The sequence below is a fragment of the Rhinopithecus roxellana genome, chromosome 16 (genome assembly GCF_007565055.1).
Source record: "Rhinopithecus roxellana isolate Shanxi Qingling chromosome 16, ASM756505v1, whole genome shotgun sequence".
Classification (NCBI taxonomy): Eukaryota; Metazoa; Chordata; class Mammalia; order Primates; family Cercopithecidae; genus Rhinopithecus; species Rhinopithecus roxellana.
Genome location: NC_044564.1, coordinates 49406735 through 49434206, shown reverse-complemented (window position 1 = coordinate 49434206; position 27472 = coordinate 49406735). Strand labels below are relative to the sequence as shown.

At 40.9% G+C, this 27472-nt stretch overlaps 1 protein-coding gene across 3 annotated transcripts in view; it reads left to right on the top strand.

Moving 5' to 3' along the window:
- MAMDC2 (MAM domain containing 2) overlaps positions 1 to 27472 on the top strand; it is a 183668-nt gene that overhangs the window by 44744 nt on the left and 111452 nt on the right. For all 3 annotated transcript variants that reach the window (XR_747924.2, XM_010362947.2, XM_030919306.1), the window contains exons 3-5: positions 16748 to 17019; positions 18262 to 18346; positions 21530 to 21667. Coding sequence is in view for 2 of the 3 variants with exons in the window: in XM_010362947.2 (XP_010361249.2) it covers positions 16748 to 17019; positions 18262 to 18346; positions 21530 to 21667 (495 nt within the window). In the remaining variant the exon portion in view is untranslated. The remainder of the gene's footprint in view (positions 1 to 16747; positions 17020 to 18261; positions 18347 to 21529; positions 21668 to 27472) is intronic.

Below are 27472 nucleotides of genomic sequence, written 5' to 3'. Positions count from 1 at the left end.
TCTGGCTGCTCGTTAGGCAGTAGATACTCTCTGAGCCAGGCCTTCCTGATTTGGGAAATGAAGGATGGTAACTGTCCAACTGTATCATGGGGTTGCTCTGAGGCTTAATTATGCCCCAGCGCTTTGTGAATAGTTAAGTGCTCTAAATTGGTCAGGAATGAACACAGTTGCTATCAGTGTTATTGTCATCAAAACCCTAGTCTCCATGGCAACCAACTTATTGAAACCTACTGCCTTGTTTTCTCCCAACTTTACTGTGATTTATTTCTCATAAGCCTTAGGCACATAGCCATACATTTATCTTTCTTACTTAAGGAGGATTTCTAAAATATATTAACGGGGACTTCATTTTCAGTGTTTATTGTTCTTGGACTCAAATTAATTGCCTTTATTTTGAAACATCTTTACCTTAGGTAAATGACTGGCAGTGTAGACTGCTTAATTCTTTTGGCATGTATTTAACACCTATTAAGTTAACCAGCATTAACGGTAAAGAGTTGAATAAAATAGACACAAACCTGCCATCACTGAATGTATGGTCTGGCTGAGGTCCAGCTGTGTTAGAACAGAAGGAGGAGAGTAAGCAGATAAGAAGAGTGCTTCTCAAACCTGGCTTGACTATTAGAATCACCTGGAGAGGTGTGTAGGCTTTATTTCAGACCAAGGCCTCCCTCAGTGATTCCATGTGCAGCCAAGGTTGAGAACAGCTGGATTAGAAGGAGCATAGAGCATGTTGGCTCTTGAATTCAATAAGGACTATTTTGCAAGTGACAACTTCTCAGCCAATGTGAATGTGGTTACTTACATAGATATGTAGAGAGTGAATACACAAGCCAGATCTGCAAACTGGGAAAAACAGATGGAAGGAGCAGGAGTCAGGTTTAGAGCAGGCAGGACATGGTATTAGACTACAGTATTTGAGAAGACCCAAGACTGCCTAAGCAGGGGTTTCCAAACCATCCCTGAGTTCAGACATCAAGCTTCAGGGGCTCATGGAAGGAAGGTTAACTGGGAGGAAACAGACTTAATTAGCAAAATTGCCCTGGACAACAAATGGCTATATAAGACTATTTGGCCTACCTGGTGATCACAGCCATTCTTCTTTGCTCTGCTACTAGATGAATTTCTGTATTCAGTTATGTTTGGAGAAAAAAAAATGTTTTATATTCATGAATCTAGATCAGATTGCTCATTTTCCAGGTATCATGAGGTTTACCTTCATTTGAACTCTTATTTCTAATATTACACTCCCACCATCGTAAGTCCTATCTTCTCTATAATGTAATGAAATGAAATGTGTTTACCTCCACTGCTACGTTTTCTTTTTCAATGGAATATTCTTGTTTCTACTTACTTTTGTCCTTTATATATATGTGAAAGTCCAAATCAAAGCCTATATATATGTGTACCAATACATACACACACACATATGTATATCAAATAATTATAAATCAAAAGACAAATGAACTGGGGGAACATGACAACATGAATGACAGATATCCAGTTAATTTTCTTAATACATAAAGAATTTCTGTAAATCAGTAATAAAAGCCCAACAACCCAATTAAAAAAATAGGCCAAGGACATCACACACATATGTATATATGTGTGTGTGTATATATATATTTATTTGTCTGTACTATAGTGAAATTTTCATAGGAACTCCTATTTTCTTCTTGCTTAAATGAAGCTGAAAGATATATAACTCTTTTGTTTGACAGAATTGCCTTGCACAATACATAAGAAAAAATATTCAGCCATGCTGATGGCAGTGTTCTTAGCAAAACTGGTAAGATAGTTAGCGTCTCTTGTCTTGTGAATGGATAATATTTTATGGAAGGAGCATTACCTTTTTCATACCAGGGACACCTGGGGAACTTGCAGGGTGAATTCAGCTACTTGTTATCTTCTGATGTCATCACTATCCACATGTATTTTAAATACAAGGACAGTTTTTTATTTATTTTTGTTTTGGTTTGGTTTGGTTTTTTTGTTTTTTTGTTGTTTTTTTTTTTTTAGATGAAGCTTTGCTCTGTTGCTCAGGCTGGAATGGCAGTGGTATGATCTCGGGTTACTGAAACCTCCAACTCCCGGGTTCTCCTGCCTCAGCCTCCTAAGTAGCTGGGATTACAGGCACCCACCACCACGCCCAGCTAATTTTTTTTTTTTTTGTATTTTTAGTAGAGATGGGTTTTCACCATGTTGGTCAGGCTGGTTTCGAACTCCTGACCTCAAGTGATCCACCCGCCTTGACTTCCCAAAGTGCTGGGATTACAGACATGAGCCACCGTGCCCGGCCTAAAGACAGGGACATTTCTATGTTTAGAAGGAATAGCTTCCCTACCTCACAAATGACATAGTGGAAAATATGTTCTGAGAGCTGATCTCTGGTAGAACAAACACTATCTATCGGGTAATGCAACCTTTTCTTGTATTTTCATCTTTTGTTAAATACCATATAAAGTGAAGCTCCCTTTCCAAATATTATGTGACCTTTCATTGTGGGTTCATCACTTGGTTTTCTGTTGGTGGTTGCTAAGGTAAACTTCTCTTCTAAAACTGCCACTTGGGCTGGCAGGGTTTGAAGCTACACCCTTCCCAGACCCTATGACAAAGGGTGGAACAAACATCTGTGGTTGTGGTTTCAAATGTTGGCAGATTGTTTACACTGGAGATTGCCTCCTGGCATTTGTTTTGCTTTTGCCAGGCTTAATGCTTTGTAATCTTTTAAGACTACTTTTGCAGTGTTAGCTATGATATGAGGATAATTTCCCTGTTGTCAGGGAGAACCAAAATGGCATTCAAGACGGCTAAGCAATGCTGACCTCGTCACTTCTCCATGTATTGCTGATCTCTGCGCTTTGGGACTCCTCAAAATTTGAGGGTGATACAACTGTAGCTCTCTTTAATCTAGAAATGTCACACACTGAAACATTTTCTCAATGCTTCCCACAAACTGCATTCCAGAAAGGCAGAGAATTTTGCATTTCAACAATCTTTCTGTATCCTGACATAGTGAGAATTTGTGTTTCAGAAAATATAACAGTAGAGGTATATGTGAAAATAATAAGTGTGGTGTGAGTTGCCAGCAAAGTTACAGCTCTCATTAAATATTATATTTCCTTGGATAGCAGCAAATTGAGTAATTGGCATGAAATTCAAACCTAATAGGAGATCTCCATAATAGAAGAGAGTTTTGATGTAGCTTTGTATACAAATATGATAAAACAAGCCTATCATCAGGAAGAAGTTTACTCATTTATTTAAAAATATAGAAAGCACCTACTAGGAGACAGGCAGATATGGTGGGTACCCCTATATGCTTAAAATCCTAAAGAGGAATATGGACAAGTAGTCAGACAAATAAAAATTAAAGTTATAATGCTGATACTAAAAGAAGACTAAAAAAAGACATCTAACCATGTTTGGAGGTAGAGCAAAGGCTGCCTGGAAAAAGCAGTATCTAAACAGGTCCACCATGTACAGTTGTACAGGTTGCACACTGCACAATTTTACATGGTAGATATGTTAAGCTAAGACCATAATGAAGTATAGAGTGAGCTAAGAAGGAAGTGAGCAGTAGTGGCATGGAATGTATGAGGGAAGGGATATGAAAGAGAGTATCCTAGATAAAGGAAACAGCATGTGGGAAGGGCTGAAGCAATAAAGAGCCTGGCACCTTAGCTTAAAGGAACTAAAATAAATTCTGTAGCTGCCATGTAGGCTGCAAAAAAGGGTGTGGTTAAATATGTGAGCCAGAACACCAAGGCAGTATAAATTGAGGACAATGGGGATCCCCTTCAGGTGTTTTAAGCTGGGAAATAATGTAATCAGGTTGGCATAATAGAAATAACACTCTGGCTGTAGTGTGGAGATCTGATTAGAGTGGGGCAAGACTGAAGCAGATATACCTATCAGAAGGGCACTGGAATAATCCAGACAAAAGATAGTTTTTGTAAACTGTATCAGTGGAGGGAGCTTGAAGGAATGGTTGACTTTGAGAGAAATTTTCAAAATTCAGTTATCAAGATTGATAGAATTTTGGAGGATGGAGATGGAGGAATCAATGAAGACACTAAGATTTCTTGATTGATCACTAGATAGTTGGGGTTCCATTCACTCAGATTTGGAAGAGTAGGGTTTGGGTGAAAGAGACTTAGTTTAGGTGCCTGTGGCATGTCCATGTGGAGATGCCCAGTGGAAAGATACATGAGTCTGGAAGTGATAAGGGATCAGGCCAGAGTGAGAGACTTGGGAATTACCTCTGTATAAACAAAGCTGGAAGGCATAGGAGCAGTCAGTCAGTCAAGTAATTTGGATGCCTATAGCAGAAAAAAACGAATAAATAATGGTTTAAATTGGGATTTGTTCTTTTTCTTTCCTAGTGAAAAGTGCAGAGATAGGAAGTCCAGACTCGTTAGAAGACTCAACAATATGATCAGGAACCCAGCTCCTGCTATTTTTATATCCCACTCGCAGTGATAATGTCCATTTTCAGGGTTGCCTGCTAGGATGAACAATGCTGTCAGTTTCCCCAGAAAAATGTCCTGTTCCCAGGACATAAGACTTCAAATTTAATTTAATTTAAGTTATTTTTGTTTGTTTGTTTTTTGTTTTTGAGACACAGTCTTGATCTGTTGCCTGGGCTGGACTGCACTGGCGCAATCACAGCTTTCTGCAGCCTCGACCTCCCCAGGCTCAGGTGATTCTCCCACCTCGGCTTGCTGAGTAGCTGGGACCACAGGTGCCATGCCTGGCTAATTTTTCTATTTTCTGTAGAGACAGGGTTTTGCCATGTTGCTCAGGCTGGTCTTGAACTCTTGGGCCCAAATGATTCTCCCACCTCGGCTCCCAAAGTGCTGGGATTACAGGTGTGAGCCACCGCACCAGACTGGGACTTTAAATGTTAAAACTAAGAAAGGCCCAGGCTAACTAAGATGAATTGTTCACCCTAGTCACCTCCTGTTCTTAAGGTATCCATTGCAACTCAAGCCCATTGCATGCACACTTCAGACAGAAAGAGGGAGGAAGGGAGAGGACAAAAGAAACTTACTAGCTGAGTCAGCCCCATCTTTGAGGAGCTTTCTTGAAAGCCCCATTCAACAACTTTCTCCGTCTAGAACTTAGTCACTGGCCACCCCAAATACAAAGGCGGTACAGCAATGTCATTCCCTTGGCTGGGCCACATTGCCAACCCCAATCAAATTGGAGTTCTGTAATGAAGAAGCAGGAGAGAATGGATATTAGGTAGGCAATTAGCAGTTACTGCTATGATGAGGAAGAGTCATCAAAGTAGAGAAGCTAGACATAGACCCAATGACATACTAACAAGAGACTAACAAAGGTAGAGAATACCATGGAGAAGATAGAAGAGTCGCAGGTAGAAGGTTGGGGCAAAACGATTAAAGGCGGGGAACAAGGAATCCAGAGGAAAAGAGCATTTCAAGATCACGATGTTGATGCTGCTGCCATGCGATTTTATAAGTAAGGTGAAAAATGTCACAATCTTCCTGTAGAAATTCTCCTCACTCCCCAAAAGCCAAACACCCCAGATGTGGGAGGAGTTTCTGAGTCAACTAGGAAGAAAGAAGTCGGACATGATCTGCCCCATGTGGTCTTCTCCCAGGACCAGACAGATATTGCTAATCAATAGTGACACTCTATTCAGGGCGTCTCCCTGGGCCTCACTGTTTTCCTCCATTTCCATCCTAAGTGGCACTAGAGGAAAAAAAAAATCTTCCTTGGCATTAAGATCCCTTTATTAGACATCAAGGTTTCATCCAGCTTCACCATATTAAGGTTCTCTGGAGGTTCTGCAGTTGTCGGCCAAGCTTTGCCTTTATTTGTGAGAGGAGCAAACTTTTTCTTATAAATGAATTTGAAAAGGATAAAATTTTTCGTTTTGGAGATAAACATTGTATAATAATGACAGATGCGTAATGAATTTCCTGAGGCAAATGATATTGACAAGGAATACTGAGAACACCGAAAATTCAATTCCCACATCAGGAAGAAAGGACTTACCCCACCCATGACCCTGTGTGTTAGGATAGCTTGGAAGTTTATACGTGGTAATTTTGTGCTGCTCTATAAATGCAGGCTTTCCTTTTTCCTTAAGCAAAGCTGTATTTCCCCAGTGCAAGAGCCTCTGCTGGTTTAGAGAAGGTTTCATTCTGGGTGGGGTTTCTTACTGCTTGGGACCAAAATAAGATGACAGTATCTAGTTTTTCCTTTTCAATTATAGATCATTTTGCCCACCACACTTCAGAAGTGGGACCTGCCTATAAAGTTGCATTGCAAATCAACCATCCTTAGTATGCTGGCTTCTGGGGAGATTTAGATGGAAGTTTGTACCTCCTGAGTCTCATTCATCCTCTTATCCATGGAAACTAACCACAAGCCAGGAGTTTCATGTACTTTCATTGAATGAGAATGAAAAGTTTCTTGAATCTATATCACATTAGTGGCTTCACATGGCAAGGAGAGGGGAGAAGAGAAGCCATCCCCATAAAAAACATGCACTGAAAAGACATGCCTTGCAAAACTCCATGGGGAAACCCTTTCTAATCCAGCAGGAAGATTTGGAAGCTTGATGGACTTGTTTATATTAAATGATATGAAGTACCCTGTTGTCTGGCAACTGGGGGCCCATATACTTTATGGAAATGGATTGTTCATAAGACGTACACATGGCAAGTTAGCAAATACTTACTAAGACATTGGACTGAAACTGTGGACTGTGCCTTGTACAAGCTGATAACTAGAGATCTCTGGACCTCCAGTGCTACCCTTCTGCAGGGTGGCTCTGTAACCCTTTATCTTCATGTTGCCCTACTTCACACCCTTTGGCAGGATTTACCAGTAATATTTGATAGCGTCCTCTGAGCCCAAGCCTGTGGGGTCTCTGACAGCAATCAGTAACCAAAGTGCAGGTGCAAATAATCTTATTTTGCATTCCTTGATTCTAAGTTCACCATAGATTTGCTAACATCCTTTTCGGGAGTGGGGAGGTGCACTACTATAGATTAATTGTAAGATATTCCCTAATTTTAGAAATCTTGACATGTTTAAAAGTCTCCTAGATTTGAGGCACTGTGGTAGAAAAATGAATCAGATTATTGTGTTATCAGTAGAAATAATATTTGTAGAGAAGCCCAAATGAAAGTCCATATAGATTTATCCATGCCTTCAGGATCCCAGTATAAGGAAAAGGAAGAAAAGGTTGTTTTCCTGCTGTTAAGAAAATGATATTATGAAAAGATAAATTAATAAAGGAGATAGAAAAGGAAATATTTGGAGACAGCCTGGTACAGAGGAAAAGGCATGGACTTTGTGCCTCAGCTTGGTTTACTAGCTGTTTCCTTGGACTGGTGAATTAATTTTTGTCAATCTCTATTTCCTTATTTGTAAAGTGGCAATTTCTGCATCATAGGATCATTTGACAGGTTTAAGGGAGAAGAACATGTGTGAAGAATCTAGTACCCAGAGTACAACAAATTTTACTTGTTTTTGAATCTTTGTTTCTTACCAGATGACTTGAGCTGGTCTTAAAAGTTATGTTCATCTTCATTTTATTCAAATTATGATTTATATAGTTAGTGATTTATTAAACAACACAGAATAATAGTAAAATTGGAAACTTCAAACAAGATGAGAATATTTTATGTGAGTCATAAATATGTGATTTTTTTTCTTACATAGTTTCAGATCAGAACATTCTCTGCCAGAAGTAATCAGTAGATTTATAAATCATTGTTAATCTGACTGAGAAAAAAACTCAGATATTAGTAGTCCCAAAGATTAAAAAATTGTTTTACATTTAAGGAGTGCCATATTATTTATTTTCTAATAACACAATCAACTTTGAGAACCCCATACCCATTGTATTTTCTATACATATTGAGAAATTTGACTTTTTCATTTTCTTGAAAGTCTTTGATATGCAAAGAAAACAACACTCCTTCAGACTGTAAGCTGATGGCTTACACATAATTGAGGATGCAGTTCCACAGAGGCATCCTCTCTCCACGACAGAAATCTGTTCTTTGCAGAAACTTTATGAATATTTGCCAGATGCTTTGCATGTATTTTTGTCCAGGCTGCTTTGATTATCTAGTAGATCCCAGAGACGACTGTCATAGCATAAAAAGACATGCCCATAGCAGTAGAGCAGGCACTAGGGAGAATAGATCCAGTTGCAGATAGTTGGAAGAACTTCTACATAGGGGGCAGAAGTTGGTGTCAGAAAGGTAGGGCAGGCCGGGCATCGTGGCTCACGCCTGTAATCCCAGCACTTTGGGAGGCCGAGGTGGGCGGATCACCTGAGGTCAGTAGTTTGAGACCAGCCTGGCCAACATGGTGAAACCTCGTCTCTACTAAAAATAAAAAAATTAGCCGGGTGTGGTGATGGGCGCCTGTAATCCCAGCTACTTGGGAGGCTGAGGCAGGAGAATCGCTTGAACCTGGGAGGTGGAAGTTGCAGTGAGCTGAGGTTACGCCACTGCACTCCCATCTGGGTGACAGAGCAAGACTCTGCCAAAAAGAAAGAAAGAGAGAGAGAGAGAGGGAGAGCGCAAGCACAGGTAGAAGAACAGCAATTGGTATCAAGGAGGTCCAATATGAGATGATGAGGTGGGGTAACCATCAGAAGAGGATGCTGATCATCTAACTGGACATAGGAGCACTAACATTTATTAAGAACTTGGCCCTGTGCTAAGTACTTACATTATCTTATTTAATCTTTTTAAAAGGCTACAAAATCAGTATTTTAACATCCTCACTTTACCAGTGAAGAAAGTGAGTTTCAGATAATATAATTAACTTGCCCAAAGTGACATTGTTTCTAAGTGGCATGGCCAGGATTTGAACCGAGATCAACCTGATGTGATAGCCACACTCAACCACTCCACCATACTGTGTCCACAGCAGGACCTGATCCAGGGAGGCAGACAGTTAAGGCATTCAGAAAATTGAGTGGGAAGATCCTTGCTTGAGTTCAGGGACTAGACTTCAGCCCTGGGAAGGAAGCTGCCAAAAAGAAGCAGTGTCCTTGCCTTAGATATGCAAGACACTAAGCTCTAAACAAAAGAGAGATGTAGGCATTGTGGTCAGACCTGGGTCATAAGATTTCAGTCAGAATCACATCAGGAGTAAATATGCTGGATTCCACTTGAAATGATGATTAGCCTTGGGTAAGAACCAGAGGAGCTCAGCTGTGAGGAGGGAGACTGCTTAGCATGGGCAGCCAGGATGGGCCTAGCACTAAAAGGACAAAGTTGTAGATTTTAACATCAAAGGGCCAATTAAAGTGAAATGAATGAGGCCTGTTCTCATATCAGCACTGAAAATGTGCTACTGGTCTACTACTTGAACAAATATCTTCTCTGATCTATATTGGAAAAAAGTAAGAAGACAATATTCATTACTCTCTGTCTCTGCAGTTACTAAAAAACTCCTGCCTTTGACGATGAGAACAGAAATTAGCAATTAACATGACCATTTACAAAGCATCTTTATATAGTCATGCACTGCATAATGATGTTTTGGTCAACGATGGGCATATATGATGGTGGTCCCATAACATAATGAAACTGAAAATTCCCTATAGCCTAGTGACACTGTGATGATTCTGATCCTGTATAAGTCCTAGGCTAATGTGAATGTTTGTGTCTTTGTTTTTAACAAAAAGTTTGAAAAGTAAAAAAAGTTAAAATATTTAAATCAGAAAAAATCTCATATAATAAGGATATAAGGAAAGATATTGTATACAGTACTGTACAATGTGTTTGTGTTTTAAGCTAAGAGTTGTTACACAAGAGTCAAATGTTTAAAAATGTTTTAATGTATAAAGTAAAAAGGTTATAGTAAATGAAGGTTAATTCATTATTGAAGAAAGAAAAATATTTTATATAAATTCAGTATAGCCTAAGTATACGGTGTTTATAAGTCTACAGCAGTGTACAGTAATAGCCTAGGTCTTCACATTCCCTCCCTGCCGACACACTGACTCACCCACACCACTTGCAAGTTAGTGCCCTATACAGATGTACCCTTTCTTATCTTTTATGCTGTATTTTTTACTATATCTTGTCTATGTTTAGGTATGTTTAGATACACAACTATTACCATTGTGTTTCAACTGCATACAGTATATAGTACAGTAACATACTGTTACAGGTGTGTAGCCTGGGGTAATAGGCTGTCCCACATAGCCTACGTGTGTAGTAGACTCTCCATCTAGGTTCATGAATACACTCTATAATACCTGCATAATGACAAAATCACCTAATGATGATTTCTCAGAACCTATCTTCATCATTTAGTGACGCATGACTGTACATGATTTTATCAGGTTCTCACAATAGCCCTATAGATATGAAGTCATATCTCACTTCAGTTTTACAGTCTAAAGTCAGCACAAAAGGTGAAAATTATACATTGTCAAAATTGCTCTTAAGAGTTCCTTAAATTACAGAGTACAGTGCACATGGTTTTATACATCTTATGCCATTTTTATGAACAACACGGCCAATTTTTCTTTCTGCATGGAAGTATATACTTATTTAAACATTAGATGAAATAGATTCCATTTAGTGGCTATTCATATGAAAAATATATTTCGTGTGTGTGTGTGTGTGTGTCATAGTACTCATCGTTGGGTTGTTTTTAGTTGGTTGGTTTTTTTCGAAGTACATTGATTTTCCACATATTGAATGTATATATAAAGTGGCTCTCTTCTTTTATTATTCCCATTTTGAAAATAAAGAAGCCAGTGATTCAGTCTGTGTGTGTGTGTCATAAGGTTTTAAACCTAGGTTATAATTTACAAATCCTGAGTAGGGTCCATTGTACACACAGTCACCCCAGCACGATTATCACACCTGAAGGACGGAGCATTTGGCATTCATTAGCTAACAGAATTCCATGGGTGCCAAGAAGCCCCCTGTGATTTGCGCCCTGACCATGCTGCCACAGTGATGGTGTGGGACTTGGAACTATCATGCTGTGCCATGGCTATTAGAAGTTATTGATACATTGAATTCTGGCCATGCAGATGTGTCCAGCAATTGAACATGACTTCAAGACTCAGTTATTTATGGCTTGACTTCACTTAAACAAAAAAGCTTTTTCTGTTGTTTTCTGATGCTTGCATGTGACAAGGAGACATGTTCAGACCCTAGGGCATGTTGAGTCTGTACTTTTTGGCAGGATGGCTTAATGATTGTTTTTGATTGCTGACTTACTTTTTAAAAAAATCTATTTGGAAGTTTATGGCCCTTTTCTGACCCCCTACAAAGATTTTATCATCTCTAATAAAGGTCTAGTAAACCCGTTCCAATTGCCTAAGCAGCCATATTTGAAGTGGATCCTTCCCTCTCCTGACGCCATTTCTCCAACACTGTGTTTGGTAAATCTCTCCCAGATCCCTGACCTGATGCATCACAGTCAACCTCCCAATCCCCCTGTGATTTCTGCCCTTCTTTTCCTTTTTCTCATTTGTTTTGTTTACTCTAACATCTCTGAAGCATTGCTTTGTATTCTTATTGGTTTTAAAAGATGAGAAAAGGGAGCATGTCAGCAAGAATGGTGGAGTAAGGACCTCAGAGAATCCTCTCCCCATAAAAGCAATGAGAACAGCAGAAGAAATGGTCAAAAATCAACTTTTTAAGAATTCTGGACATTAACCAAAAGCTTACAACATTCAGGAGCATGTATTCAAGAAAAATGAAGGAATATTGTTAAAACAGTGAACTTTATGGTGTTCTACATTATTCCCATTTTGATCTTTAAATATATATGGTAATACAAGGGACCTAGAATAGTCAAAATGATCTTGAAAATGAGTATGAGGTCGGAGGTCTCATACTTCCCAATTTCAAAACTTACTACACAGCTACAGTAAGGAGGACTCTATGGTACTGGCATAAGAATAAACACAGATAAATAGAATTGAATTGAGAAGTCCAGAAATAAACCCCATATCTATCCTCGTTTATTTTAACAATGGTGGCAAGAAAATTCAATGGGCAAAAATTAGATTAAAGATCTAAATGTAAAAGCTGAAACAATAAAACTCTGAGAAAAAAACAAGATGCAAATCTTCATGACCTTAAATTTGAGAATGGCTTCTTAGCTATGATGCCAAAGGCAGGAAAAAAACTAAAAATAGAAAATTAAACTTCATCAAAATTTAAAAATTTTGTATTTCAAAGGATACCATAAAAAAGGTGAAAAGACGGCCGGGAGCAGTGGCTCACTCCTGTAATCCTAGCACTTTGGGAGGCCGAGTTGGGTGGATTGCTTGAGTTCAGGAGTTCAAGACCAGCCTGGACAACATGGTGAAACCCCGTCTGCACTAAAATACAAAAAAATTAGCCGGGCATGACAGCATACACCTGCAGTCCCAGCTACTTGGGAGGCTGAGGTAGGAGAATTGCTTGAGCCCAGGAGGTGGAGGTTGCAGTGAGTCGAGATCACGCCACTGCATTCCAGCCTGGGCAGCAGAGCAAGACTCCGTCTCCATTTAAAAAAAAAAAAAAAAAAAAGTGAAAAGACAAAGCACAGAATGGGAAAAAATATTTGCAAATTATCTATCTGATAGGATCTATTATCCAGAATTTATAAAACCTCTTATAACTCAACAATAAAAAGACAACCCAATTTTTAAAATGGACAAAGGATTTGAACAGACATTTTTCCAAAGTAGATGTACATTAATGGCCAATAAGCACATGAAAAATGCTCTACATAATTAGTCACTCGAGAAATGCAAATCAAAAGCATAACCAGAGATCACATCTACTAGGATCACTATAATTAAAAAAAAAAAAGATGGGCAATAACAAGTGTTGGCGAGGATGTGGAGAAGTTGGAACTCTCATACACTGCTGGTGGAAATGTAAATGATGCAACCACTTGAGAAAGCGGTTTGGCAGTTCTTCAAAAAGTTAAACATAGAATTTCCATGTGGCCTAACAATTCCACTCGTAGGCATACACCTAGGAGAATTGAAATCTTTGTATACAAAAACACTTGCATAAAAATGCTCATGGCAGGATTATTCATAATAGTCAAAAAGTAGAGACAATTTAAATGTCCGTCAACTAATGAATGAATAAATCAAATGTGGTATATCCATAAAATAGAATATTATCCCCCCAAAAAGAATGAAATTCTAATATATGCTACAATATGCATGAACCTTGAAAATATGCTAGGTGAAAGAAGCTAGTCACAAAGGGACACATATTATATAATTCTATTCATATAAAGTTTCCAGAATAGGCAAGTTCAGGCAAACAGAAAGTAGATCAGTGGTTTCCAGAGGCTGGGGGTGGGGAGAATGAGGGATGACTGCTAATGGATACAGGGTTTCCTTTTGGGGTTATGGTGAAAATGTTCTGGAATTAGATAGTGGTGATGGTGCACAACTTTGTGAATATGCTAAAAACCTCTGAATTGTATTAAAAGGATGAATTCTATGGAATGTGAATTATGTCTAAAGTTAACTTCCAAATATCAATCTGATTAAGATGGAATAAATAAAACATTTTACACCCAAAGAAAACTTCATTAATTCACTCGGTGGTAAAATGATTCTTTTTAAGTAAAAAGAACTCAACATTTATTCTAGAATAGCAATTTTCTTAGTGACAAGGCAGGGAAAAGCAACATCGTTGACATTAATATCTTCCTCATCCTATATTTTCTAAAACTTCTTCAAAATATGCCATGTTCCTTCTAGTTCAATTTAGTTATAACATGACCACAAAATATACCCCTACACTGAAGCCACAAGCAGAGATAACAAGTAGTTTCAATTGAAGTGCCAACTCAGATTGATTGGCAGTGGCTACATGGAGCACTATACTTAGAAGAGTTCCAAGGCTGTGTCCAGAGCAGGCCTGGAAAATGTAGTGATTAATTTAGAAAATTAGTCTTGAAGTTGGCAGTGATAGTGGAGGTGGGCGGCGCTTGGGCTAATGATTAGGTCTAGGAAAACGCATGATTCTGCTGAGTGCATTGCATCCAATCAGCTGGGTAGATACATCTTTGCTTGGACTGTAATGTAGCTAACAGGCATGTTCACATGGCGTGACCTAAAAACAAATATGAGATCTTTAATTTAAATGCAAAATTCCAATATTTTAAAATAACTCACATTTATGGCTAAGATGTCAAAATCACTCAATGAATAGCACCAACTTTCATCACACAGAATAAAATCTAGGTATTTTAAATAGTACATTTTATATAGTGTGTGTTCTCAAAGATTCTTGACAAGAGAACATTAGCATACACTTATAGCAAAATCTGATCATGTGAGAGAGAATATCAAAAGAATTTTTTATGGCACTCACTGAAAAGCCAAGAAAATCACCAGCAGATGGACTCTGTGCACCTGCTGTAACACACATTCACTTAAATTTGAGCTGTACCTTCCAGCAGAACTGTTGCCTCCCTCCTTTACATGCTACAGGAGCCTGCACTTTCTTTGGTAGATGAGAGGTGGCTGGAGAATGAACCCTATTTACCTGTCATACATTGTAAGTCAGCAGTTCTCAAAGACCAGTAGCATCAGCATCTCCTGGAACGTCTAAGAAATGCAATCTGTTAGAAATGCAGCATCACCCCAGCCTTACCGGATTGGAAACTCGAGGGGTGGGCCCGGGGATCTGTATTAGAACAAGATTTCCAGGTGACTCTGGGCTCAACTTTAAGAGCATTGCTTCAAGTTGTCCCTTTCTAGAGTGGGGAAAGGAAAAGGGGAGGTAGAGAAAAGGGAAGGCTGGGGAAGTGCGCAGGGAAAATTGAGCCTCCCATGGCAGCAAAGTTGGTATTTGATGTGAATGTTGATAGGACATAGCAAGGTCTTTATTTGTTTCTTTCCTCTCTTAAACTCCATGTCCCAACTCTCTATTTCCTTGGAAAAGGTTTGAGGTACTCATGTGATCTCCCCCAATCCAGCCTGCTTGAAGTCCCTTCTTTTGGGACAGTAGCAGAGTGGGGAAAGAGGATGACACTAATACATTCCTCACGCCACAAGAAGCAGCACTTTTATCCAAAAAGGGTTGGTCTCAAGAGCCCTGGCTTAGAAGAGTCAAACCCAACGAGCCTTTCACCTCAGAAATGTGCGTGAAGCACTTAGAACAGTAGTTGGGCCTGGGTTGCAGTGAGCGTTGCCTGTATGTGGGAGGTATGGTGGTGGCAGCAATTGCTGCAAGGGCCAGATTTCTCCACAAGGGTGCCTGGGTTGGCATCTGGAAGCAATTGCTATCTGCACCCAGTAGGCAGTTGCTATGTTAAGAAGATTGCCAGCAAGAGTTAGATCTTGATCTTGAAACCGTTCAGTCGGCAAGCAAGGATCCCTGAAGACAGTGCCCTGTGTCCCTCATGTGAGGATGGCTGTCATCTGAGCTCCAGTTGGCCTGTCAGTACTCGCCACAGAGATAAGGATCCAGGCTGGGATGGGCATGTGAGACAACAAGCGTGGGAGGACAGGCTGAAGAACATCAAGCAAAACAAAGAGGCTTTTCAGATCCTTTCTAGTAAGAGTTTAGGGTTAGGGAGACTGAACTGCAGACACAGGGAGGGGGAAGCCACAGGATGAAAGACAGCAGGTTAAATGACAGCCATGAATGTGGGATCCTCTGAGAAAGCATGAGAATCTGCAGGCCAGAAAGGCCCAGGAGCTCCCCAAAGACCCACAGGCAATAGGATCATTGATATAGGAAACCAGATGGCCAGAGGTGAGTTTGGAAGGCTTGAGTTAAGGTTCTTGGCTTCAATGCCCCACCTTTTTTAACAGAAATGTTTTTCACATCCTGTACAGTCAGCAGAAAACACTGGTCAATATTAGGAGTGTAGAGGGAGAAGGGAAGGAGAATGAACAGAGGAAAAGGAAAGGAGGAGGAGAAGGACGGGGAAATGGGAAGAAGAAGACAGAAGTGAGGAGGAGAAGGAGAAAGGAGGAAAGAGGGAATCCGAAAGGAGAAGTGAGGATAGAGGAGAAGGAAGGACGATGGCTAGTCTCAGAGTGTCCAGTGCTTTCCCAGCCCTGTGCTACATGTTTTGCAAGTGTTTCCTCATTTAGTTCTCAGAACTATGAAATTTGGTCATGGAAGAGTCAAGGGAAGGAAGTCTTATTCCTAATTTAAAAAATAAAATAGCTTACAATGTACTTTTTCTGCCTAGGTCCCAAGATCCAGGCTTAGGTAACCAAATCAATTCAATCTACAGAATGATGCAAGTTAAATGCAGATTGAAGCATTAGGTAATGGGGAGAGCTATGTAAGGAGAAGGTTGAGTCCACCTAGTTACACTGACTTCAATCATGCTGCTCCTCTGATTCTGATGTCCCTCAGCCTGCAGACACATATGCCTATGGGGACCAGGGAGATGAATGTAATGTGCTAAATGGGCCTGGTGTAAAAGAATAAAAAGCAGAGATACTCAGTGTCAGGAGTGAAGAGGGAGTGATGGCAATTATGGCAAAGTGGAGACCACATGCCACCCTCTGAAGAGGCAGCACCACTCAGCTCCAGCCTATTGTTGTCATCTGGTAACATGGCCTCAGTGCTTTCAATTTTTTCAAAAGAGGCCAGTGATCCAGTGTTCAGGCAGCTTCCAGTGGGTTGACAAAATATATCTGCAGGTTTATCTGCCCAGAGACTTGACTGCAGTTGCATATTTTTCCAGGTTGCAAACCAAAAATTGATCCTTTTCCTGTGTTCCTTTCTCTTTCCAGGTCATTACATTTACGTGGATACCTCCTTTGGCAAGCAGGGGGAGAAAGCTGTGCTGCTAAGTTCTGACTTACAGGCTGAGGAATGGAGCTGCCTCCGCTTGGTCTACCAGATAACCACATCTTCAGAGTCTCTGTCAGATCCCAGCCAGCTGAACCTCTATATGAGATTTGAAGATGAAAGCTTTGATCGCTTGCTTTGGTCAGCTAAGGAACCTTCAGATAGCTGGCTCATAGCCAGCTTGGATTTGCAAAACAGTTCCAAGAAATTCAAGGTAGGTGGAGTTTAGGAGAAAGATATAGAGCCTCTTATCTTTGCTTTATACTATTCTAAAATCGTATGAAAATTTCTGATGTGGAGGTTAGTTATCTCCTGGACTATGATGTGATGTTTCATAGGATACATACCATAGAAGAATATTAGCAATGGAAATTAACATTTTGTTTATTCCTTAAAAGAGCTTCTTCCCAGATTTCTTTCCCATCTATTTAAATAAGCCTTCTGTAAAACTCTAAATGGGGCTTAAACTAACCTCTTCAATGAAAATAGATTTTCTATGTCTTTTAGGGAGTATTCTCATTTCTATAATTTTATTTCATCCTTCTAAACTGTGTGTGCTATGTGTTTGTTTATCTTAATCATTTCTTTGCTACAAATTTTGAACAAAACATTAACTATAATAAAAGGAAAATGAAAATACTTTAAAAGAGAAAAGATACTTAAAGGATATGTTCCATTTCCTTTTCAAAGAGGGAAGGTGTTCCTTTGGGAGTCCTGGAAAAGGAAAGTAGAGAATGTAAGGTGAAGCTGGGTGTGGACTGGATAAGGAAGGAGGATGGAATCCAGACACACCTGGCCATGAAGTGTGATGTTTATTGAAAATATTTCATTGAGGACACAATGGAGCCATCATGAAAACATTCCCCATTCCTAATCTGCCTTTCAATTTCCTATCCCATCCTGCTTCTTCTTTGAAAAGCTTGAAATACTTTACTTTCCAATACCCTCTGTCTGCTTGGAGTCCTTCCCTGTTAGCCAGTGGTTGAGGATGGAGCATAGGGCCTCTGAGTTCCCTCTTTTACAACATCCTCCCAGCAGTTACCACCTCCTAAATCTGCCAGCATAGTTGCAGAATATAGGGCTAAACCCACAGGAGAAAAAGTGATTACTTTCAGAAACAGGACCACAAGTGCTACCACAAGCACTGAAGATGGTGGTGGTTGGGAAAACAATAGAAGAGAAGACAGCTGACTCTGAGCTTCTGTCAGATGCCTTACTCACCTCGAAGTTTTGATGTATGAGTTTATGTGCACATGTGCATGCACACATATACATACACACACGTTCTTTTAGTAAAGTCCATAGTGAAATTGGCATCCAATAGCAATTAGCTGAGACTAACAATCCTGTTTTGCCTTGAATGGCTGAATAGCTCCAGACTAATAGCTGAAATACTGAACCAAGGAAACATGATGTTTTGAAGTCTAACTCCCCTTCTTCCCCATATGTTGTGCAGATTTTAATAGAAGGTGTACTAGGACAGGGAAACACAGCCAGCATTGCACTGTTTGAAATCAAGATGACAACCGGCTACTGTATTGGTAAGTGGGCTTCATTTTCATTAAATCAAACTGTGAATCTTTTTCTAAAAGCTACTGTTGCCAGAGGGAACTGAATCAATCCTAAAGACCAAGTATTTTATAGAATGCACTGCATAATGCATACTGGTTTAAATTCTTTGCTAGGTTCATTTGAATACTGTATGTTGTTTGTCTTTAGTGTGGGAAGGCTCATTAGAATTTGCCTGTACTGTCTGGATTAATGAAAGAAACATAGATACAGCAACTGTAACTTGAGAGCTGCCACCTTAACCTTGACATGTTCTGATTAAAATAATTTACAAATTGCTGGAAACTCAGCTTTTTGTAGCATGTGCCAGAAAAGCAGACATTGTATTACCTCCTTTCCCTCATTTCTCTCTTGGCACACCACTGCCCTCCTCTTAATAATCACAGTTGTCACTTAGAATTCACTTGAGAAGAGTTGGTTGGCTGTCTCTTATGTGCCAGCTTCCAAGAGGGCATAAAGAAAGGGTAAACCCTGTCCTATGGTGGTTCAGTTTCTATTTGTCTACACTGAAGCTAGTTCTGTATATGATAACTACTGCTGAGGAAGGACAAGCTGTGCAGTGGAGGCGCAGGGAGGAGAAGAAGAAATTGGAGAGGACTGAATAGGGACAATGCATTGGAGCTGGTGTTTCAAGAAGGAGAAGAATTTAGTTAAGTGGAGGTGCAGAGTAGGAAGGCAAGGGTTCTCTGTGGCCAGACTTCTGTCGGGAGAAAGAACACAGCAGGTTCAGGCAAAGGCAAGAGGCTGAGTAAGGTGTTTGAAGTGAAGACCAAGACTGCTAAGGGAGTTTGTGATGAAAAAGTGTGGATGCAGGATGTGGAGCTTGGACCTGCTGAATCATAGGGGTCAGCCAGCAGGGGAGAAGTGTGCAGCTGCACTTTCAGATGACTCCAGCTGTCACGTGGAAGATGAGTTGGGTACAAGGAAAATACACAGCAGGTGGGAAAACCCCTAGGAAGCAGCTGTGACCTTACAGAGGGGGCTTAATGAGGGCAATACTGAATTAGCAGTAGAATCAGAAAAAGGCAGTAGAATTGAGAGATTTTTCAGCACTGACAGCTCTTGAAGGCTAAATGAATGTGGCGGGGAAGAGAAAGGACAGTCAAAGAAGATTCTGAACAACAACAACAACAAAAAAGCCTTTGCTAATTCCCTGAAGTTTCACTTCTCTGTTTTGATCTCAATGATGTCTCTAGGGCAAATGAAAGAAAATATACCATTTTCTGAAGATACAGTGAGGCTCAGGCTCCCTTCCTTGAGCCTCCCTCTGGGCTCCCACCTGGCATCTGGACAGATTGTGAACGACAGACAAGTTAGACACCCCTGGTGGAGCGCCACCTGCTGACCCAGTCAGCTTACTGAGCCTCAGCCTCTGCTTTGTCATCTGTAAAATGGGAATAAAATGCTTCCCTCCTAGGAATCTTGGGAGGAGGAATGAGATCTTGGCTATGAAGATGATTGGTATATACAGTGCTGGGCATCCAAGACATGTTGCCTTTCTTCAAATGATGTGGTGACTTCTGATTTGTTTGAAACAAAAGGATGCCAACACTTTTATCTTGTTAAACTCTATGATCATGCTCTCACTTCTTTCTTTCTGGGTACTTTCTCTGTCTCTTTCCATTCCTCATCTGTAAAATGAGGTTAGTAACAGTGCCTATGTCATGGGGCTGCTTTGAGGATTGAATAAGTTAATTTATGTAAAGTGCTCAGAATGAAGCCTGGCACATTGAGGAATATTTTGCTTTTTATTTTACTCTTAGGCAGCCTTTGGCACTGAATGTTAGGGCACTGGTTAGCAGACACTGTGGTGGAAACATTGAAAATGAAAATCTTAGAAATTTTCAGTGCTTGCTAATGTAAAAACACATTGCTGACTATACCAGTCAAGACCCTGGCAGGAAGGAGGAAACAGGAGACACTCAACCTGAGTAATTTGAGGGAAGCTCACGGAAGAGATCACAAAGCGTGAGTCATAAAGGAAGCCAACAAGGGGCAGCTCTGTGACCCAGGACTAGTAACAGTGATCACTGATGAGCTGTTGTCTTCTTTTGGCCTGAAAGAACAAGGGAGGAGGAGTTTCCAGTACCTGTAAACAATAGCTATTTGGTGAGGACTGCTTGACAAGATTTGCCAACCCATGGCGACCTGGCTGGGAGACTGCTGCGCAATGAAACCCCTGATTTCACTCTCCTTCCACCTTCCATTGGTCGAATCCAACAGGGAGATGGAAGGCAGGGGAGCCCATTGATACAGTTCAGATAGGTCAACCTCTGCAGGACCTATCAGGTGGAGGAGAGCAAAATTGATCCGCAGGGGGCCAGTGGCCAGCACAATTATACTTCCTAGTTTAATTGCATGATTATAAGGGTCAGTGGAGGCATTAGCTTGTGAGTTTCTTGCTCCCTTTTAAGGAAAAGTTGTTGATGCAGATCAATATATCCACGCAAACATGCCAATGACACTAAGGGGAGAAGAGGAGGGTCTGATTATCCTCTCTCTCTTCTCCACTCAGTAGCTGCAAAAGGAATCCAGAACCTAGGATAGATCTGTCCCACCTATTTTGCCTGGGTTCTCATTTATAAGAAAAACGGAATTTTAGCATCTCGGACACATGCCCCTCGGTTCTGGGCAACTTGTTCATCATGAGAAGAGAAAGAAAAGGAGGACTGGGCTACCAGATTCAAGAAAGGGTTGTGGAAAGAATTTTCTAGAGCTAAGAGCATAACCCTGAACGGTGCTTTGAGACAGAGGTGACTGATAAAAATAGCTGACTTGTACCAAGCACTGACCACATGCCTGGCACTGTGCTGGGAGCTCTCCACACTTACAATAGCTCTGTGAAGTAGGAACATTGTCCCCATTTCACATATGGAGACACAGAGGCTACAAAAAGTGATAAGTCATGCTCCAAGCGACATGGCTAATAAGTGGAAGGACCATAATCCAAAGGGCCAATGATGAATTAGAATCTTGATTTATTACAGGATCTGTCTCTCTTCTTGGCTAATATTGTGCGGGGGTCCTGGTAGAAAGGTCACAGTGGGCAAAGGAAGAGAGAAACTTCTGAATATCTAAGAGCAAACTCTGTAGTAGGATGGGTGTACCCAGGTGTGACTGTGTGTCCATGCAGTGTTTTTGTTTCCCTTCCCCAGAATGTGACTTTGAAGAAAATCATCTCTGTGGCTTTGTGAACCGCTGGAATCCCAACGTGAACTGGTTTGTTGGAGGAGGAAGTATTCGGAATGTCCATTCCATTCTCCCACAGGATCACACCTTCAAGAGTGAACTGGGTGAGCTGCGGTCAAATGGAGTCCTTTTCCCAGGATAAATTTTTTCTGCTGTCTCCTCCCACTTCCTGCACTGACCTAGCTGTGGCTTCTGTCAATAGGGAAGAGAGGAGGGAGGAGGATGAGTAGGAACTAAGTAGGAACCAGGAGGTGTGGCAGAAGAGTAGGGAAGGACCTACAGGGAGGTAGAGACAAACTGCAGCTGTGAGCTCTGTAGCTACGGGGAAGGCCACCCCGTAAAGATTTTCCTTCACCTGTGGCCTAGTCTTGTATTTTCACATGTCCATATTATGCTTTACTTTCTTGTGTGTTTGTTGTTTAATATTTCTCATTTCTAGAGACAAGGCTGGAATAATCCTAGGTTACTTTTCACTGAAAATAGATCAAAGGATGGGAATGGGTCCTAGGAACTTCCCAAGTGACAGTGAGGTGAGCCAATACTGCTGATTAGCTCTGAATGTGGTGTGCAACAGGCCCCCCTAGTGGCGAAGAAGGCTGCTTCTCTGCAAGGAAAATGCGAGGTGAGGTTGTGTTACCAGCAAGAAGTCAGCTTTGAGGAGAAGTTCACAGAAGAGAGACAAGGGCAAGGGCTTACTTACTTGTGGGTTACCACTGCTCTCACCTGACCCTGGTAGGCTCTGGAAAAGCCTAGGTCTCTCCACAGTTGTAAGACATTTCATTCTCGACTCCAAGGTCTCCAAGGAGTGAGAAGCTTCTGGCAGCTGGCTTTTCAACAAGAACAAGACAGGAATTTTTATTCTGCTGCAAACAGTTAACTTTTTCTCTTTTGATCCTTTACACATAGATATTGAGGTAATATACTCATCCCAATAATTTGCTGATGGTGACAGTGTGTCCCCATGCCTGAAGACATGATGACCTTTTATGGTCCTTTCCATTTTTCTTCATTCACTATTGCTTCTCTTCATCTGAATATTTTTAACCATGTCCCCAACTCTTTTTTTCAAAAGTGCTCATCCTTCAGCTTATCTTGACTCTAGACCGTCTTCATCCTAACCTTATTGTTCTCTTTGCTCCTATTCTATCTTTTCCTTTATATCCCGAGTCTCAGGTTCAGTCTCCTGTAACAGCCAGGCAGACAGTATAAGCAAATGGCATGTGGGCTGGGTGGGGACTGCGGCAAACTAGACAGCAGAGACCTTGTGCAAAGGCTACTCGGCTCCAATGAGTTGCTGCTGTGTGAGAATGCAAGCCCGGGTTGCCAGATCTTTTGATGTTTCAAGACCATCAGGAAGGCAGGGGATTCTTTTGTGTGTGAAATTTCCCAAATGTTTAAAAGTTGGTGAATGTTTTCTAAAATCACAGTGTGGGCCAATAAAACACATTTGCAGGTCAGGTCCTGTTGGCCAACTTCTATTTTGCAACCTTCATTTGACAAGTTTCTTTTCTTTTACAACATGTTCAGGCTTCTTAGAATAAGTTATTTATAAGTAACCACAAATAAAAAGATTGGAGTCTCATGGAGCTTGCCTGTTTAAAACAAATGCAACTTCAAATCTAGCATTTTCATTAATTTGACCCAGCATTAGATATAATGGGGAAAATGACAATTAAAATGACAGATCCTCTACGGCCCCTTCCCAGCTTCAAGGAAGATGCTTTCAAGAAAGGAAAAGAGATTTTTATCACAACTGGATGTTAACAAAGGGCGGTATGTGTCAAGTGCAATAAGAGTGGTCTCCTTCCCCCACCAAAAAAGAAAGGTGTTGGGAATTCAGAGACAAAAGAGGCCCCTCACTGCTTAGATGTCCTAGAAGACATGATAAAAGAAGTAAACTGTATTTTGGGGATGGGTATGATTTTGACAAAGATGAGAAAAAGCTAAGAGCAATGATACAGTGGTGGTAGCTACGAGGGGTGGATGGGGGAAGAGATGTGGCTGAGAAAGCAGTACAGGGACAAATTCGAAAATGCCTGGAATGCCAGGTAAGAGATTTTTAACTTTATTTCATTGACAATGGGAGGCCACACAGGTGTTTGGGCAGGGGAGAGACACCATCGCAGCAGTGTTTTTAGATGGATTAACATAACAGGGATTATTTCAGTAGATGAAGACTAAAAAGGTGGAGCAAGAGTACAGAAGAATCCCCCAGAAACTGTTTCTTCAGATGCATCTGGGGTCACTTACATAAGAAATTGAGATAAGACAAAAAAAAAAAGCATGTTTATGTACTTCCTACCTTTAAAACCTAGGTTCAGCCTTTTTCTTTCTTTCTTTTTTTTTTTTTTTTGAGATGGAGTCTTGCTCTGTTGCCCAGGCTGGAGTGCAGAGGTGTGATCTCAGCTCACTGCGACCTCCACCTCCCGGGTTCAAGCAGTTCTCCCTGCCTCAGCCTCCCAAGTAGCTGGGATGACAGACACCTACCACTTTGTCCAGTTAATTTTTGTATTTTTAGTAAGGACAGGGTTTCCCCATGTTGGCCAGGCTGGTCTCAAACTCCTGACCTTAGGTGATCTGCCCACCTCGGCCTTCCAAAGTGCTTTTTAGCACTTTTGACAGTGACAAGACATCGGAGATTTTCTACGGATAGCCCATATTTTTACCTTATAAATAAGTGGCCTATCCTCATTTGGGGCCCTTTGTAGGAACCACACTATAAACAAGTGCTCTGTGTACAGTGAATGATAACCAGTCATGGCAAAGTAATCCATGAATCTGCATGAGTATTTTAAAAGACAGTTGGGTTAACTCAAAAATAATAAAATGTCACCAACTCTTGAGAGCTTTATGTAAATGAGTAAAGCAACTAACAATCTCTTGGGGTTTGAAGAAAGAAAAGCCAGATGACTTTTTCTTCATGTGTGACAATAGGCTAGTTTTGAGATTGTTTTTCTGTCATGTGTTAAGAATCTAATACAAGGAACAGAAAGGATCTTGAAAGGCTGATGCATCAAAATGGCAATTATTTCTCCTGTCATTATCACAGTTGCACAGAGATGCAAATTTAACAATGGGGAAGTGTTAGAGAACTTTTCCTAAATCATTTAAAAATTAGTTCCAAAGTCAAACCCTGCGGGTAACCAATATTATGATTCAGTGATTACTCAGTGTTTCATTTTTCATCCTCAATGATGGCAAGAGGCAGCTGGCTGGGGAGAACATATATTTCTTGGAAGAGGCAACAGACCAATGGACTAGTGTCAAATCATCCATTTGACTATGTTATCTGAGTGCAATTCATCCTCTGAAGAGTGTAATTCTCCTAGTCCTTCTTCACGCCCATCTGCAATCATAGAATATTCTGACTATATTTGTGTCCCCATGGATAGAGAAAGAGCCCCAGGCTAGGAGTCCAAATACTTGTGCTCCAGGCCCAGTTATCAGAGTACTTTATAACCTTGACTAAGCCCTCAACTTCTTAGGGTCTCCATTGACGCATCTGCAGATAAGCAATTTGAATTCAATGATTCAAAGATGGCTTTGAGTTCCAATATTTTACTTTTCTCTCATTGCCTAATGCTAGTTACCAAAATCTCCAAATTCACCATTCAGTGAGATCTATTTCAAAATGGCTTGAGTCCCTCCTGGATACTTATAAGCACACAGCATTTGGCACTAGAAGAAAAGGAGAACTAAAGGAATAAAGGGTTGAGAAAAAGAGGCCCTGGATTTTCTAATACCTTGACCAGAAGGGTCAAGACGTAAGCATAGTGGTGTGGTCATCCTTGAGAAGCACTAAGACTTGCTGGTAGGGTACTGCCACCCCTGACATAAGCACTTGCCTCTCTCCTTTCCCACTCCCTTTTCCCCTCCCATCTCCTTCTCTCCATTTTCCCATTCTTCCTCTTCTTCCTTGGCTATTCTAGAATACTTTCCCAAGGCAGGCAGCTTTTCCCACTAGCATTGCTTGGTACCCATATGTCAATACTGTGGGCTGAAAAAGAAGCTGACCTGAGGGTTGAAGGGAGGAAGTCTAAGAAGATCTTCTACCTACCTTCCAGCAATCCATGGGATTATCTAGTCAGAGCCTCAACACCAGAATTATGCTTCTTCATTGATCACTTATTCATTCCTTCACTCATTCAACAAACACATAATAAGCACTTTTTACATGTATTTATATTTACATTCTTGCATACCCTGGTGATGTAAAAAAACAGCCATTCTGGATAAAGAAAATGTGGCACATATACACCACGGAATGCTATGCAGTTATAAAAAAGGATGAGTTCATGTCCTTTGCAGGGACATGGATGAAGTTGGAAACCATCATTCTCAGCAAACTAACACAGGAACAGAAAACCAAACGCCGCATGTTCTCCCTCATAAGCGGAAGCTGAACAATGAGAACACATGGACACGGGGTGGGGAACATCACACACTGGGGCCTGTTGGCAGGGTGGAGATAGCATTAGGAGAAATACCTAATGTAGATCATGGGTTGATGGGTACAGCAAACCACCATGGCACATGTATACCTATGTAGCAAACCTGCACATTTGGCACATGTATCCCAGAACTCAAAGTATAGTTTAAAAAAAAAAAAATGATGCTTAAAAAAAAAAAAAAGTCATTAACCTCAAAGAGTTTATAGGAACCAACTTTTCCCAAAATGTCCTTCCCTAATCCTTATATGGAGCACAAGGGTTATATGTGGTCAAATAAACTAGGGAAACCCTGCATTAAAGAAAGCTAAACAGATTTCTTTATTTCAGGATTTCTCACTACCTTTAATATAGTTCTGTGCTCATGTACATTATGGCATTTCTCAAATTATCTGAATACCAAAATGCCACATAAACTTGCAAGCATGCACAGTAATGTATGACTAATAGAGGTATGAAATAAATTATATGAAACCACAGACAAAAGACTACCTTGGTTTTGGGGTACAGAGAAGGCTCTCTTCAGGAAGGAATCGCAGAACTGGAATTTGACCAAATGGATAAGGGGGAGACAAACGCAGCATGTGCAAAAGTGTAGAGGCATGAGAGTGGATGGTTTATTTTATATTTGGACAGCATTTGAGAAGCACAAGGTATGTGATGATGGCAGAGGAACCCCTAGGTCACAGGTTACATTCCTACTTATGATTAGCAGGAAGCCTGATTGCCTGCATTGCAATCTTTCCTGTTATTTCACTCCAAGTCCTCTTCAACCCTTGGACTAATATTTTGGCCATTCATTAGCCAACATCCCCACTCAACACACACACACACACACACACACACACACACACAGTCCTCTGTAAGCCTGGAGTGCCATTCATTAGCCAACATCCACACACACACACACACACACACACACACACACACACAGAGTCCTCTGTAAGCCTAGAGTGCCATTCATTAGCCAACATCCCCACTCAACACACAACACACACACACACACACACACACACACACACACACAGTCCTCTGTAAGCCTGGAGTGCCATTCATTAGCCAACATCCCCACTCAACACACATACACACACACACACACACACACACACACACAGAGTCCTCTGTAAGCCTGGAGTGCCATTCACTAGCCAACATCCCCACTCAACACACACACACACACACACACACACACACACACACACACACACACACAGAGAGAGTCCTCTGTAAGCCTGGAGTGTCATTCATTAGCCAACATCCCCACTCAACACACACACACACACACACACACACACACACACAGAGTCCTCTGTAAGCCTCGAGTGCCATTCACTAGCCAACATCCCCACTCAACACACACACACACACACACACACACACACACACACACACACACAGAGTCCTCTGTAAGCCTGGAGTGCTCTGTAAGTCTTTCCCCTATAGAGAATGGGGCTAAAAATG